Source organism: Arctopsyche grandis, chromosome 11 (assembly GCF_051622035.1).
Source record: "Arctopsyche grandis isolate Sample6627 chromosome 11, ASM5162203v2, whole genome shotgun sequence".
In the NCBI taxonomy this organism is placed as follows: Eukaryota; Metazoa; Arthropoda; class Insecta; order Trichoptera; family Hydropsychidae; genus Arctopsyche; species Arctopsyche grandis.
Window position 1 is genome coordinate 17,247,432 of NC_135365.1, and position 18,309 is coordinate 17,265,740.

Below are 18,309 nucleotides of genomic sequence, written 5' to 3' on the forward strand. Positions count from 1 at the left end.
TTTCGATTTTCGATCTTTGCCTTCCGATATTTGTGTTTTCTGTAATTTAACATTCTGGTTCGTCACGGAGACCGACACAATAAGGTGATTATATGTGGCTTATTGGTTTTATAAGTTATCTTTTACCAGTTGAAAGATTAAGACATCGAATCTTTGAAATATAATTAAATTATCCAATAATGCTTTCAAATACAAATAACAGTATTATTTAAATGAAACTGCCTATCTAAATGCGATTGGGAAGCAATACAAAGTCCAGCGTTCGTTTAACTAGTGAGTGGTAGCAGTAGTAGCAGTTTGCAAGTGGATAAGAACCGTTTTCGCACAATTCGGGTATAATTAACAAAGTCACCCCACCCCCCCAAAGGCCTAAGGGTTGATACCGAAGATAATTCTTATTAAGCGCCATAGTCCCATTTGGGACGATGCACGCGCCCCTATTTCGAATTGTATAAAGCAAACTTGGGGGGAGGGGGATGAAGTTAAACGGTCGTCCGGTGTAAAATGGGCGATTATTGCGTTAGTTTGCGCCCAATTTAAAGTGGACATTTTGTCAGGTGACCGCAACGGGGGCACAAACAACAAGGTAAGGCGATAAACAGGGCAATAAACATAAATCCGGATTAGTCATCATACGAGAGAGGGCTTTGGCCCCGGTCTCGCCTCTGCACCGACCGGAAAGGGGCCACCCCCATAATTTGTATGTGACGTTTCATCCCTGACCGGCTTATAAGATAAAACCCCATACATAACGCGAACTATCAAAATTTGCACTGTCGAATTGGGGCATAAATTTATTAATTAATTCTACACCGTGGAAAGTAGAATTAACGTGTTTAATTTGTGGCCGGAGAGAAGGCGGTCTATTTGACCAATTTTCATCCAACTTTAGTGCCGGGAAACTCTTATGCACACTCCTGCACTGTATGTATGAAATAATTTATAATATATAAACATTCAGTATCATAATATATTTAAATGTTTAAGCAAACTACGGATGTGTACATTTTTATTTGCCTTTTACATCTTTAATTTTTTTTTTGTTTCATGTTTGTTAATAAACGCATTTATTGCATAGTAATTAATTTTGATAATTTAACACAATGTAGTCATAAATGATATGATCAAACTGTTCCATTTCATAATCTCGTAAAATACACATACATATATTATAACAGCTTTCAACACTAAAATTTATATATTACTGTCTTTGTGTGTATATACATGACATTATAATTGTTTTAGTTTCAAGAATCTGACTCAAGGTTAATGTAAGAAGCCCAAATAAATGTTTCAATTAAGAAAATATTCTAGGATGTATAATTTGATCTACTCGTATTGTACTCATATTCTATTAAGCTTATAACATTCATATATTAATTTTGTTAGATTTATTACATGTACCTTCATAAAAAAATATTACATTGAATATATTGAAACATAATACTTAATATGCTTGTAATACTTTGGAATCTCATTGAAATTGGCATTGAACCACTCTGTTGGGTAGGATTTCAATTCCTTTTATGTTCATCTTATACATATAATACATACGTAGCTATGAAAGTGTGTTTATAATAAAGATTGTCACTTTAGCAATTATTAAATAAGGAAAGTTAGCCTGATCTTAGCAAATTTTATTTAAAAATAATCACTAATAAATTTGTGAAAGCTACTACCTATGTATGTATGTAAGTATATGACGTAATTGAATTAGGGGGCATATATACTTCCTATTGTGATTGAGAAAATAGTTTTACTGCGTGAAAATATAATACAAAAGAAGTACAAAAGATTGAGAGAAATTGCGAAAATAGATTGTTAACGCCTGGAATGTGCGTCATTTTGTACACACCACGGACAAACAACATTTCGCATTCAAATCAAAAGCAAACGGCCTAATTGAATCCGGTCGCCTTGCCAATTCACGATCGTCGCACGCCCCTGAACAAATGCCAACTTTTTAAAAGTTGCCGGCTCATTAGGGACCACCGAATGCCCGTCGGGGACACCAAAATCCCCATCTCGTGGACCCCATGGACTGTTTGACAATTGTATGACGGACACGGAACGACTGGCTAGGGGTATGAGGACAAAGGGTAGGGGATATAGAGGGGGGAAAGAATCGGACGAGCTGGGAAAATTAACGATTGCCATTTGGAAAACATTTGCAACCCCGACATTCGTTCGTGTAATCCATTGAATGAAAATCACTTTCCAAATTTGTGTCCCATTCGAATGAATTATAATAGAGTATATTTCAAGACTAATTACAAATCAACTTAGCTGATTTATTTTCCATATATTATACCCCTTTTCACGATTTTTTTCATAAATTTATTTTAAAATACACACAATTAAATAAATAGAAATCATTTCATTTTGACAATGAAATGATTTCCAATTTATATTATATTTATATATTTATATCAATGACAATATCTCTATAAGTTTTGTTTATCATTGTTTGATTTGTCACTGAATTTTCAATACATATTTTCATCATTTATTATTTATTAAGGTAGCCATTAACTATATTTTCATTGATATTATTAATTTTCATTATCTTATGTATTTATATATACATATATGTATGTATATATAATATTTACCATGACTTGTAAATCTACTATTGATCTAAAATAATTTGTGATTCATTTTATAACTAATATTATTGAGCAACAAAAAAAAAAATTACCGGAAAGGAATCGTATCAATATATACTAAGTTGAGCTTCTAAATTCAAATATGACAATGATTTTTTTTGGATTTGTCTCGTTTAAGAGATATGAGCATTTAAAAATATTTTTTTTTTATAGATTTTTTAATTTTGCAGTTTTTAATTCAAAATCTATGAAGTATTGCTGAACCAAAAGTAAGTATTGGAATCAATATTCAATTTTACAAGGCTATGCATAGTTTTACTTCGCCAATTCATATTGATTGTGATATATTTCTTTGAAATACTTTTAATTAATTTTCTAGCGAATTTTAAAAGTCATCTATCAAAATATACATATATTTTTTACGCATCTTTTTCCATACTCACAATCAATACATAAAACATCTGACTATCGGTTCCAATACTCACTTTTTATAGCAATACTAGATTTTGAATCAAAGACTGCAAAAGCTTAAAATCTGTAAAACTTCCACAAAATTTTAAATGCTCATATTAACTAGAGTAAGCCAACAAAAAATATTGTATTATTCGAATTCAGTGAGTCAAATTAAGTAAAGATTGATTGGTATTAGATTTTTGTTGCTCGGTGTATGTAATTGGCTTTATACAAAGATAAAAGTCAACAAAGCAGTCTTTCATTCTTTTATAAATAAAACATAGTTTGAGATTATGAGGCTTACTAGTGAAACCATTTATTATGATTGTCAATTAAAATGTATGAAACTACTTAGATCTTATTCGAAAATGTTTTATTACATCATTGCTTATAATTGTAGTAAAATTTGAAAAAAAGGTATACATTTTGTGAATGCAAGCAAATGTTGACCGAATGAAACAGATCGATTTTATAATAGTTTATTATCATCGTATAAATTATCACATTGAAGGACACAGATTTCACATCAGTTCCATATAGTTCATTACATAAAATATATATAGTACACATTTACATACATACATAAAAACTTTTCAACTCCACTTGGGATGGCGCGTTAAAATCGTACACGACAAAATCATTGCCAAATATTTGCATAATCGCAGACTCGAAGATTTATTCAACGTCACTGAAAACAAACGTACAACGATAATATTTGTGATAAATTATATGTGGGCGGGATATTTTCATTAAATAATATCTCCGTCGAAATGAATATGCATGAAGTGACGGAAATACCTCTCCCGAATATTGGTGGTCCTCTGCTAGATTTCAGCGGCAGTTCGGCGTATTGACTGTAAAGATCCGAAATATTCGCTATACATTTAAGAACAGGCGGTCCCTTGGCGAAATGCTCGGATAGTAGGGGTAAGGACACGTGTAGTTGACCCTTGAACAGACCTTTTTCCACCTCGCGATAGTTCACGTGACCCGGTTTTATCTGAAATTTTATATATTACGACACCATTGAGACCCATTCAATATCGGAATGCACACAGACTGAAATTCTCACACGTCTTAATAATTATTTTCATAAAAAAGCTACGTATTATATTTGATCTATATAATATGTATTATATTATAGATAGAAGGTAAGGTACTTGCATTTCTTTGAATCAAAGCTGATAATTGATATTCGTGGACTTACTTGTTTATCGTTAATGAGCATCGTTATGTTAGATTTCGGAAGAGACGGGGGTACAGAGCAATTAACCCTCAATATATCTCCGGGATCGTAGACGGAATGTTCTGAAACTATTACAGGACCCCCTTGCGGTATACCTGAAATATAAAGTGCAAAATATGTATAGTCGTTTAAACAGAAAATTAAAATATCGTAGTAATAAAATCCAATAACGCCATAAAAACTTAAGATATACAAATGAAAAAACATATGAATTAGTATAAAAAAATGTAAATAATCAAGACATTAATATAACAAAACTAGAAGCTCAGTGGTTAGCGTATAATGTTAACAACGGAGGGGTCACGAGTTCAAGCCCTATTCCAGACGTTGGATATATTTGATAAGACCTGGATATGACATCAAGTATATCAGTGATCATCAAATTGGCCACGTAATCATTTACATTTAATTTCAAATTTATAATAATATTATAAATCTAAATATATATATATATATATATATATATATATATATATATATATATATATATATATATATATATATATATATATATATATATATATATATATTTTTTTTTTTATTTATACCAGAAAGGTCTAACAGGTAGCCCCAATGCGCCTTCCTGGCCAGAAATATTGTTCATTTGATAGTATCATTAGTATTATACAAAGTAAATACATATCAATTAACACCCACAGAGACATCTATGGTCAAATTTGTAAATTTCCAAATTTGTAAATTTCCAATATCAATTAACATCCATATAGAAATTTATGGTCAAATTTGTAAATTTGCAGCATTTAATACGGTTAAGTGAAATTCGATATTGCTGAAATCAAGAAAATCGGTAAGGTTGCCAATTTGTTGGAACCGTTTCAATGAAAATCAGATAAATTGGCAAACTCTGATAGGAAACGATCGACCTGGAGTCACAAATCCAAGGTCAAACCAGCAGAAATAGTGGTATTTGAACCCGTGACCAAACCGTTGAACTGTGACGGCTTTGTTCAAAGCATTATATGCTAACCAAGAGTCTGTTTTGATTCTGGTTATATACCACTATATAGTATGTATGTATGTACAAAGTTGGCAGTGAGTATGGTCTTGGTAAAATTTTTTTTTTAAATTAAATTAATTAAAATATATAGTATGTATATGATGATAGCATGTGTGATAAAAAAATTATAATACATAGTGTAATGTTTCTAATTTCCCATTATAACGTCGGAAAATTGATTCTAGATTAATATTAAAGAGGCGGGCGTGTATCCAATAATTCAAAAATTCGAACCGTTTATAGCAGTTTAACGTGTAAAAAAAATAGTGGTAACGTTATCGCTTAATCTCTAGCACAAATCTTAATGGACGCACGAAACGTGTAAAATCAAATCAACGGTAAAAGTACGCGCCAAATTAATTGATTTTCTTTTCCGTTTCCGTTTCCGGCGTTACGTTCGGTGGTGAAAAAAAAAACTATTTAGACTCCATTACGCTAATGAATTTCAGGAAACGAATTGCCTCGGACATTTTCAGGCTTTTCTCGCGTAAAGTTTTCCGCGATATTCAACTGGCCAGGTGGAAAAATTGCATCGGTGGCGGAGGCCGGGATGGGGAAGGGAAAAATAACTTCGAATTCAATTAGCGGGTGAGCTTGCGAAGAACAAAAGGCATTAAAGGCGAATTCTTTCGTGAAAAGTTTTAAATTAACGTCATCGCCATTAAAGGAAAAACGGCAGACGTGTCTAGCGCTGCTAGTAATTACGCCTTTTTAACAATCAACATTAAACCGAAAGTTAGAAGGATGAAATTTCCCGAGGAAAAGTACAACTATTTGATTTTTTACATACTTAATGATATTAACAAGTTTACAAAGATTAAACTTGATAAACACTACCACATATAATCAACATCTTAAGCTCATATATATATATATATATATATATATATATATATATATATATATATATATATATATTTTTTTTTTTTATTTTTTTTTATTACATAGGTAAATCATACGTGGCAAGACAGGAACTACCCCAAGACGATACGTGTATGTAGTTAGATTTTTATTTTACACTAGCTGAACCCGGAATGCATTGCAATTCCAGAATGAAGCATGCAATTTCCGTTTCCGTTCCCGTTCCCGTTTCAAGTGATGGTTGGAGCTAACTAACTCAACTAACATCTCTTCAGCGCCATGTTATCATAAACCAACTAGTAACGTGGTTACCAACAAACACATTCTCTTAGGTAGCTTTCTCACCAATATTTTATGCAATTTCATCTTCTATACTTACTCCATTAAATTTCACCAAATTATTTCGCTTTTTGCCTTAAATAACACTGTTCGACAAATTACGACTTTTAAAATGTTTCAGAGACGGGATATGACTTTTCTTATAGATATATGCCCAGTGAACACGAATCTGGTAATAAAAAGTGTTGATTGGCTCGAGATTCGGAGAGATATGTGTTTTTTAAATCGCGCGATTTTTCTATATCTTGGTGTTGTTCGGTCGATTTCTCAAAATCTGTTAATTTTCTGTTCAAAATGAATATTGGAATCTACAGTCGGGTATTTTATCTTTCATTTGTAGTACTTTTCAGCTTTCAAATCTCTCTAAGTAGTCGTTCAGTTCAAATCAAAAGTCAAAATTACGTATTTTCACTTGGGATTTTTTCCCACTGTTAATACTATATTATATTGAGTATTTTCTATTGAAACATGTTTATTAGGATAGTTTTCTGGCCACACTATTTTTTGATTTCGTTTAATAGGGTTAATTGGATGTGTGGTGAATTTTAAACCGGTAAAATTGTGAGGAAAAATTTCGTATTAGTAGAGCACAAATTTGTGTTGTGTGCACTGCATCATTGCACGCTGTATGCAATGTGCGTCATTTTATACAACGATATAGTGGTCACAAACTTTTTTCAATGTGTTTTTAAATAATTTTGTAATGAAATAATTAGAAGGATTTGAATTTAATAATATATTTATTGAATACGAATATTTATAGCGTAAAAATAAGTATCAGTACATTTAAAGCACCCGAATAAAAATAAAAATAGACATGGAAAATAAAAACAAAAATCTAAAAAATATTTTTGTTTCGAAAGCATTATGTTTTTATTTTCCATGTCTATTTTTATTTTTAAATATCTAAAAAATATTTTTGTTTCGAAAGCATTATGTTTTTATTTTCCATGTCTATTTTTATTTTTATTCGGGTGCTTAAAATGTACTGATACTTATTTTTACGCTATACATATTCGTATTCAATAAATATATTATCAAATTTAAATCCCTCTAATTATTTCATTACAAAATTATTTAAAAACACATTGAAAAAAGTTTGTGACCACTATATCGTTGTATACAATGACGCACATTACAGCGTACAATGATGTAGCGCACACAACACAAATTTGTGCTCTACTAATACGAAATTTTTCCTCACAATTTTACCGGTTTAAAATTTACCACACATCCAATTAACCCTTTTAAACGAAATCAAAAAATAGTGTGGCCAGAACACTATCCTAATAAACATATTTCAATAGAAAATACTCACAATAATATAGTATTAACAGTGGGAAAAAATCCCAAGTGAAAGTACGTAATTTTGACTTTTGATTTGAACTGGACGACTACTTAGAGAGATTTGAAAGCTGAAAGGTACTACAAATAAAAGATAAAATACCCGACTGTAGATTTCAATATTCATTTTGAACAGAAAATTAACAAATTTTGAGAAATCGACCGAACAACACCAAGATATAGAAAAATCGCGCGATTTAAAAATCACATATCTCTCCGAATCTCGAGCCAATCAACACTTTTTATTACCAGATTCGTGTTCACTGGGCATAGATCTATGTATAAGAAAAGTCATATCTCGTCTCTAAAACATTTTTCGTGTCGAACAGTGTAATTATTCCAAAAAAAGTTACGTTCTTCACTTTTCTTCGTGCGGTAATTTAATTTGCTTACATTGTAATGGTAAATTACATTTGTCCACATTCGCCAGTCGTAAAGATTCGAATCAAGACGGAAAGGCAAAATAAAACGAAGTGAAAATGTAAATTTTTCCAATATATTGCTTGGTCGCGTTATATTTGAACGCTTAAGCGATAACGTAAGAATTGGTACCAAATCATGCGAGTTAGTCGCGGAAATTCGTTCAAGTGGAAATGCGAATATAACGACCGAATCCTTAATATAATATATGTATGCATATATACACGCATACATAGGAAAATTTCATAGGAAAATGATATTTTCACCACCTTAATGTGCGGTAGATTATTCCAAAAAGGGAGATAGGAAGGGAAAGAGAAAGCTTTGCACTTAAAATCGAGTTCTATTCTTTGTGCCAAAGACAATTGTGCCTTCCGGTTAGGGCGAGCTGGGCGAAAAAAAAGACAGTTAATTGGATCGTCGAAAATGAATTCCTCTCGGGGCATTTGCACGGTGCAAAAACTAATTAAAGTTCCTCGAAGAAAAGTGTTAAGATCGGTTTTCTCCATTTTGAATGCATCTATCCGCCCAAATTTTCATTATGCTAACAGTCTAATAGTATGTACATAAACCATATAAAATCTCATACATTCCCATTTAATTACGCTTAGAAGAGTCTTCCATTACCATTGTATGAAAATCTTATCATCTTTAGCGCATGAAAAATCAACATTTGATTATTTCGATAGTCAAATATTATACTCACTCACAACCTCCATGTAATTAGACGTTCTGGCTGTATGGAATGTTGGCTCGTCAGCTGATACTTCACATGTGAACTGACCTGCTAAGAATGATTGCACTTTGGGTATGACCACTTGCGTTGCATTCGATGCAGACACCTAAAATTTAATTAAAATATAATTATAATAATGTAATTAACGAATATTTGAAAGCTTGTAATTGTTCTGAATTCGCAGATGTATGATCGCAATTAATCATTTGGGTCAACGACTTCTCTGAACTCGGTTTAATTTCACAAGCGCTCAATGACCACTCAAAGACATAAAACAAATTAATGATCTGTGTACATAGTCGTCAAGTGTCGCAGATGGAGTAAAAAATAATTACACCGGTAGGATTCAGCTAATGATGTCCTTCACTATTTTTGAAGTACGATCTATTGAAGTGGTATATCGCATACTATTTAAATTGGTACATTCATTATAATACAAATAAGTAGATTTAATATAGCCAGCAATAAAGCTTGATGGTTGCGTCAATGCCAACCACCGGGAGGTATCAGGTTCAAGCCCTGGTTTAACCTCGATTGAAAAGCATTAGGAATATTTCTTCAGTGATGCTGGTCAAATTTCGATATTTGTGACTCCAAGTCGATTGTTTCTATGAGAATTTTCCAATTTCAATGCTAAAACGGCCCTTCACCAAACTGGCAACCAGCCTACTTACTATTTTTCACCAGTATTTGATTCCAAATTTATATACGTATGAAAAAGTTTACAACCATATGTTTCGCTTTGGATTTTTAGAGCAACATATTATGACACACCATGGTGAAAATATAAATAAAAAGAATATGTATATACATACATACATATGTAGTTCATCACTTCGTCGACAGTTGCAGAATATTATATAATATTTAAAAATAATAGAGAAAATCTAAACTTTATTTTTTTACATCCTAGCGAGTAGATTTTAACTATGTATTATACATATGTATATACTAACGGTTAGGCTATTTGAAAAAATATTTCAAACCTTAAATATTTTTTCATTGTTTATCAATGGTGAAATATTATTTTATTTATTTTATTTTTATTTAATTTATACCAGGAAGGCCTAACAGGTAAGCCCAATGCGCCTTCCTGGCCAAAGACAATTGTGAAATGGTTTAAGTTATCTGCCTATGTACATACATACATACTTATGGAAGTAAAAAACCTAGTAAATTATATGAATTAAGCATAACCTAAATTTAAAATTTAAAATTTGAAATTCGAAAACTTTTATATGAATTTATTTTTTTTATTTTCAATGTATAGCACATTTGATTCTATTTGGTGTACCAGATTAGGATTTTATTAAAATTCTATTGATATCTTGACCATTCTATAACATCATCTTAATAGTTTTTATTTATTTATAGAGGTATAAATAGATAAAACTTATACAATATTTAAATTTTAAACGACATTTATGATCGTGTATGAAGAATTATTTGTAGAGCTGTATACATTTTTATAAATTTGCAGCATTTTATAAATCAGCGAAATTAAGATGCTGAAAAACTAGAATTTCGTGAGAGATAGGACAGGGTTGCAAATTTGTTGGGACCGTTTCACTGAAATCAAACAAATTGGCAAGCTCTGATAGAAAACCATCGACATATCCAAGGTCTGGCCAGCAGCACAAATCCGGGAATAGAACCAGTGATCACTGCTGCAGGTTAAATTTAAAGCAAACTAATCAATATATTTAAATATTTGGTAGAGTTAATCATAGGTACAAAGATAACGTTTACTAGAGATTTAAATTTCCATACTAGATCCGGTAGTTGATCACAATTAACTTGATAATTGATATTGTCGTATGGAAGAATTTGCTTACTTTAATATATACATATGTACATGTTGAGTTTCGTTCGAGATGAAACAAAATAAATGACATTATTTATTTGCAACGACGCTTTTAGCATTAAAAGAAAAGTTGTAGTTGAGTTTTCGAAACGGAATCGTACGAAACGGAAAGTTGGCAAAAATACGTATTGTATCATGATTCATTTTGACTTTTCTGATGTCGGAACTTCGAAGGACACGCAAAAATGTCGCGAAATCAATACGAACGACTTGTTTGTCGTAATACAACCACGTCATACAAAGTTTCACTGTACTAATAGTCGAATATATTACATGCAATTTATAGGTAGCAATATAAAGCTATGATATTTACTATACATGAGTGGTTACTTACGTCAACGCTGATCCGCGGAAAGACCTTGGCTGCCGGCTTTTCCGAAGGGCAATACCGATAGAATTCGTAAAAGCCTCTGTACCATTTGACACAATACAACAGTTCTCCATCCAGCTCGTACAGACAATGCATAACTACCCTGCCATCTCTCTGCACCGCTGATGGTACCATTCGCAGCTCGCTCACCCGAAGGCACACCATCTCTGAAAATACATCTTGTTTCAGGAACGGCGTGATCGGAAACCGAGTAGAATAGTTCTGGTACAGGTGTCCGTGTCCTACAAACTGGGAAAATCTAATTAGGGGTCGTGTTCTGGCTGAAGAGTGTGTTTCAAATGCAACCCGGAATGCATCCAGTTTATAACTTCGTCCGGGAAATTTCACTATCGAACATCTGTGCTACTGTTATGTGTATATGTAGGTTAATAGACCACGTATATTTATATTTTTATCATAGTATGTACATATTTATGCATGTATATACTATTTATGAGAAGTACGATAAGTGTAGGGGGTAAAGTGGATAGAGTGAAGATTGGATTGAAATTGTGATGGGCGCGCCACGTGGCTAGAAGAAGGGACTAAAGGTGGACAAAATAAGTGCTAGAATGGCACCCGAGAGAATGCACAAGGGTAAAAGAAAGATCGCAAGATGGTGGGTAGACGAAATGATGAAAATGTGTGGGGTGAAATGGATGAGAGTTGCACAAAACGGAGATGAGTGGAAGCGTGTCGGAGAGGCTTTAATCCAGCAGTAGATGTTGAATGGCTGAAGATGACGATGATGATAGTCTCTACATTTTAAGCATCAATTGTATTGATTTAATATTTTATAAGATATAAAAGTTCATTTCAAATCATTGTAAATCAATAATCGATATTATTTTTGTCAATTTACTGTGTAAGATAAGATGCAATAAATTTTTTTACTGATTTGAAAGCGACGGAAGTAAAAATACATAATTAAATATACAATAAGGAAGATGTATTTCTTTGAAGCTCTTCAGATCTTTAATTTGATGATTTTATTAAAAATATGATTGCGTTCATTTTTTTTCGTATTAGAATAGAATGCGTATGAGAGAGGTTTTGCCAAAAAAGTATATGAAAGTTGCTGAAAATTTTGTTTCTGATCAATCAAAATATGTTCGGTTTATAAATTAACTTTACGAATATATCAAATATTTGGACCAAAATTTAATTCCATTAATTAATTAAATTTGTAGGAGTGTCTATTTATGAACAACAAATATTTACATTAAACTTTGGTAATCCACTAATAGTTCTAGATAATTTAAATAATGTCAAGTTGGCTGTTCAATTACATCAAAAGATTATTTAAATTTTTAAAGTATATATATACATATGAAAAACTCTGATATAATTATTTTAGTATGAACTATAATTATTCCCATTGCATCATATTTTCAGATCTCACAGAATTATTCAATGGTGAAAATGAATTCAAGACAAACTCGATGGCTACTGACATTTAGTGGCTGTCTTTAGAAGTATCTTCCTGTATATTCTAATTTAGCAAAGTAAACAATCAATCGTTTCGGATATTATTTTGCAACAGACGACAACGATTACTTTATTATAAAACGTACATATGTAAATATAATGAAAAAACTCACCGTTAACGCTTATGATGAAAATGAAAACAATCCATTTGTTTTGAAACATGTTCGGCTTAATTTTACATTAACAATAATACATCAAAGGCACTCGGATGTTATTGAAACGAAAGTCGTATATTTTCGCTCGCGTATTTTTCCACTCAATTTCATTGTTATTCAATCTCGTCGATTTCCCCCAGATTCTCGGGAGAAGCACTCAACTTTTTTCTTTGGATTATTTTTATTTAAAAATTATTATTGGGCCGATTTTATTCCGCATGTAGATGAAGTGGTTTGTGTATGCGTATGTGTATTTTTCTGTGACAAATATCGCAGTATGGAACACGTCTGAGCTAGACGGTGCGTATTGAGAGACTGAGCCCAGATAAAAAGTAACGGAACAGTCCGACAGGAAATTCCCTATACGTATATCCAAACACGAACATACATACATTCTAACGTTTCTACTTTTCCAACGAACACACAGACGTATACAATCGATTGTTACAAAATTTATTTTGCCCATAAAATACTATTATTGTGTACTTTTTGTTATTTTACTACATATGGATGGTTCAATGGTTTTCGCAAAGCTATCGTATGTATATTCAATCGGTGTCGTATATATGTGAGCTTTGTACGAAATATTTTAAAACTTTATGAATAAATTTGAACTTTACGAAGATGAATTTACGGGATAAGATTCGTAGATTGTAATTATTATTACAATGAAACGTCTTCAGTCTTGTGATTTGCTTTGTAATCAAGTTTAACTGTCATGAAAACACATATGTATATATATTATATAATGAGAAGATGTTTACAACAATGCGCGAATTTCGCCTGTAATAATATCTACATATGTGATAATTAAATTGATTAAATTATATTATTTAAATTGAACAGTTTATGTATATATATTGCATACATACATTGGTAATAATTCATTTGAAATTTAATTCACTTAAAATGAAACAGTCATCGTTTATCGTGTTTTTATACAATTATAAGTCAAAATGATAACCCTGAGCAACAAAAACTTACCGGAGCGGAAAAAAATCAATCTTTACTAAATCTAATCTATTATACTTACATAATTCGAATATGATATTGATTTTTGTTGGTTTCTTCTCGTTTATGAGATATAAGCGTTTATATAATGTGTAAGGAAAAAGTATATTTTTGACTTTTAAAATTTGCTAGGTAATTATTTATAAGTATTTCAAAGTAATAAAAAATCACAGTCAATGGGTAAAACATCTTACTCTGAATTGAAATATTCACCTTTGACACAGCAACACTAGATTTTGAGTTAAATACTGCAAACGTTAAAAATCAGTAAAAATGACACTTTATTTAAACGCGAATATCTCTTAAACGAGTAAAAGTCAACAAAAATTATTCTCATATTCGAGTTGAGTGGGTCAAACTTAATAATGATCGATTAGTCTCCGCTCCAGTAAGAAAAAAACGATGTTTTTGTTGCTCAGTTTATGAAAATTGGAAGACTTTTTTTTATGATAGATAAGACATCTTTTACTTACACATATACTTATTCAAATCTTGCCAAATACTCTCATAAAATCATAATCAAACTTGTTCATATAGTAAGCTAGGTGTTTTTAAATAAAAATTTCATCAATATGAGCTGACTTCCATTTAATTATGAATTCGTTTTGTAATTCGAGATATTTAGTTGTTGGAAAAAAAGGACTTTGCTTTTTATTAGTTCATTTTATTTTATTTGTAACATAAATATGTATGTAGGTGCCCTTATACTCGTAGGTTGTCCCAAAGTGACAACCTGTAATGTAGGTATGTATATTTAACAATCAACAAATTCTGATTTGGAACGAATTTGCAAGAAACGGGAAGGGATGCTGATTTTATTGAATCCGTCACAACAATTCAGATAGATAGATGACAAACTCTAACAGGAGACGGCCGATTTGGATTTAATAACCAACCCAATGCTACCAGTATCGTATATAAATCAAATAATTACTCGACTCTTGTCAGAATATGAACCTTCAGCCCCTCTACTGGTAAATAATGACTTAAACAGTAAGTCAAGCTGAAATAAATATCATTTAACCTTTATATAATCTCCTCCCTTCAAGCATCTTATTGTTTTTTTTTTCAAATTAGAAGGTTGGGATCTCTTAAAGGATGTGAAATAGTACAATTCATAAAAATAAAAAAAACTTTCGTAATTTGCGTTAATGTTAAGCATCAAGATGTCCGCGGGATCAATCCCGTGAGCTGATCTCAAATGAGAAGACTTTATTCTGAATATAATCTGTAGTTCTGCGGGTCAGACATTAATATATATGACTCCAAGTCCATCGTTTCCTTTCAGAATTTGTCAATTTATCTGGTTTCATTGTTGAGATTCCATTAAATTGGAAAAAAACCATCCTACCGATTACACTTGAATAATATTTTCAAAAATGTGTAATCTATCAATTTATATATGTACAAGTTTAATAACATATGTTACGTACGCCGCAGATTAAGCGAATAGAATTCCAGAGACTATGTAATCGTTCAAGGGTTATCTGTTAACGGATTAACTAAGTGCTTGCACTTAGGACCAACGGATATATGTCAACGGATTAACGAAGTGCTTGCACTTACTTCCAGGATTATATCTGGACTCTAAGTGCATTTAGACTAAACAATGACCGTTATTAGTCCTTTCTCAGAATCGGTACGGGGAGACCTAATGTCGTGGGAATACGTATCCGAATACGTGACTATACAATAGGTAAACAGATTAGACGTCCTGAGAGATCTACCCTTTATAAGGCGATATCAGGTCATTCTGTTATTCGATATCAGGTCATTCTGGACTGAGCACTGCCAGTGCGTGTATCTCCTTAATCATCAATAAATGATGTGAAACGACTTGGCCTTTTACTTGGATCCTCCACCCACCCCTACGCAACACATATGTAGATGTCGCACTGGGGGCAGCTCTTAATGACATAATGGAAAAGTTTAATTTAGTTAAAAAATGATTTTGATCTCAAACATTCTGTAAGAGAAAGCATTCGAAAAACATGCAAATGCTTATTTAGTTCTCATTAATTTCAGTCATTAAGTTAATTAATCCGAAGAAAATTGCACCAACCGACCGGTCCATAGTACAGTACTCACCTCGCTGTTCATTATAATAATTTCTACGACCGATGAAGGAATAATAATCCAACTCGAAAGCAATCTTCTCCTCTGGAGACGACTGCGTTCGCTGTGCGCTCGCGGCCGCATCCAAATGTGGTTTTCAGCCGCATTGTGTGCCTTCAGCAAGCCAGCACTAAGCGGCGAACCATTCACCATACACCCATAGAAATATATACCTATGGTGGTCCATGGGATTTCACGAGAGTGTGTGTGTGTGTGTGCATTCGGTGCATCGCTTATGCACCGGAACTCAGCCACCCATTGTGAGTGAGAGCACAATGGGAAAAAACGCGAGCGCATGCCGCGACAATCGTCGCCTTTCAAAGAACGAAACCGCCCCCCTGAAACCCCATAACTCTCGACCCAGTATTTTCCATCCCTCTGGTGGACTATTGTCAACGCCCAGCGGTATAGAGTTGTCCGTGAAAAATTCATGAAAAAAAATCACAATGAAAATTTTAATTTGTTCAGATTAATCTTGACGCAGAACTATATTCATACATACGTCTATTGCCTTTAGAATTCATAAATATTAATCTGAAGTTAACTTTTCTATAACAATAATATTTATATTTTTTCAATACAGCATGCACGACATATTAAAATTGGCACACATCTATGTATATATATAAAATTGAATGTCTGTTTGTCTATTTCACTGTCTGTCCATCTCGTATAGAATCCTAAACCACTCAACCGATTACGATGGAACTTTCAGGATTTATTGCATGCATGTCCGGGAAGATTACTGTGACAAAAAAACTTAAAAAAAACTTCTTAATAATAATATCCGTAATTACAATTTTACCGACGCAAAAGTATGAAGCGCCATTGTGTAGTCAAGGAAATGTTTTTATTGGTAACCACGTTAACAGGTTGGTTTATGACAACACGTCGTTGAAGAGACGTTTCTCCACGGCGTTGAGCTTCAACTATCACTTGAAACGGGATCGGGAATTTGCATGCCTTATTCTGGCATTGCTATGCATGCCGGGTTCAGCTAGTACAGAATAAAATATTAAAGAAAGCAGTACAGTGAAACAAAAAATATACAAATATATGTAAATGAAAATATTATATTCCATGTACAGTGAGCACCACATGGTTTTTAAAAAGAAAAATTATAAAAACATATAAAAATTAATAAATAATGAATTATGACAATGAAGGTGAAGAAGCAAACCAACCATAGATTTGCTTCTTCACCCTACCCCTTTGAGTTCTACATATGTAATACGAAAGTAAGATTATGTAGATATGATTTTATAGTGAGTACGCAGTATTGCGTCAAAGTACTGATAATTTGTATGAAGCCCCACGAATGACCGTATTGATTATAAAAGTCCCGTAAATGCTGTATCAAATCTTCCGAAATGATATAAGTAAATCACTTTCGTGCAATATGAAAATAATGAATCTCTCTGCTTTGGAAACCAAAAGAATGAGAGGAGTCTAATCAAAATCTACAAAATTACAAATAATCACTACAATTTTCCAATGATCAACGTTCTAACGTCTAACAAAAATATTTATCAGAGAGGTCATACTACAAGAATCCAAAAATATATTTATCCCAAAAAAATTAGAAATTCCTTCAATTCAAATAGAGTGGTTAAAATTTTTACGATTACTCCCATTTGAAATAATCTTGATGATTTCTTAAAAATCAACGGGTTTTTACAGTTCTTCTCTGTCGGTTTATTTTTATTGTATTTGTATTTTCAATACTTTTTTTATTTTTTGGATTTTAATACTGTTAAATTAACCTTCGGAATATCTCAAGTATTTTTAAACAAATAAATAAATGTACAAGACAATGGAAAATCCACTCAATTCTTTCAGTATTGAAAATCGTTTTTAAGTGGAATTAAAATACTACTTCAGCTGCAAGCTTAGCGAGTTTTATTGGATTTAATGAAACATGTGTATGTACATACATACATACATATGTTGGTTATATCGTAACGATTGGAACACATCTGTAAAATAGCCATTCACTACGTCGAAAGGTAACCCTTTAATTTTTTTTTTATTTTTTATTTGTAATATAAAGAAATGGGTTACGAAGTACATACAATTTTACAGGATATAATATTTAATTTCATCGTTGGTCCCGTATACCTTATCAGATAAGAGGAGCTCTTGTGCTTGATAAGGGAGCTAAGATTCTATTATAAATGATTAAAATCTATTATAATATTTTTTGTATAAAAATTACACTAAAATATATATATTTTTTAGTGTAAGTTTTTTTTGAAAGAATGTTTAATTTTTTTTACTTGTTCT

General features: G+C 31.9%; 1 protein-coding gene across 1 annotated transcript; it reads right to left on the bottom strand.

The window, feature by feature from the left end:
• Nucleotides 1-3,523: 3,523 nt before the first annotated feature.
• Nucleotides 3,524-13,217, bottom strand: LOC143919258 (uncharacterized). The gene is made up of 6 exons (XM_077441471.1): nt 12,859-13,217; nt 11,222-11,424; nt 8,994-9,129; nt 4,267-4,400; nt 3,858-4,059; nt 3,524-3,747 (listed from the first exon to the last, which is right to left on the bottom strand). Exons 1-6 carry the CDS (start codon nt 12,905-12,907, stop codon nt 3,653-3,655), a joined length of 819 nt encoding a protein of 272 aa, XP_077297597.1. The 5' UTR covers nt 12,908-13,217; the 3' UTR covers nt 3,524-3,652.
• Between the last annotated feature and the right edge of the window lie 5,092 nt (nt 13,218-18,309).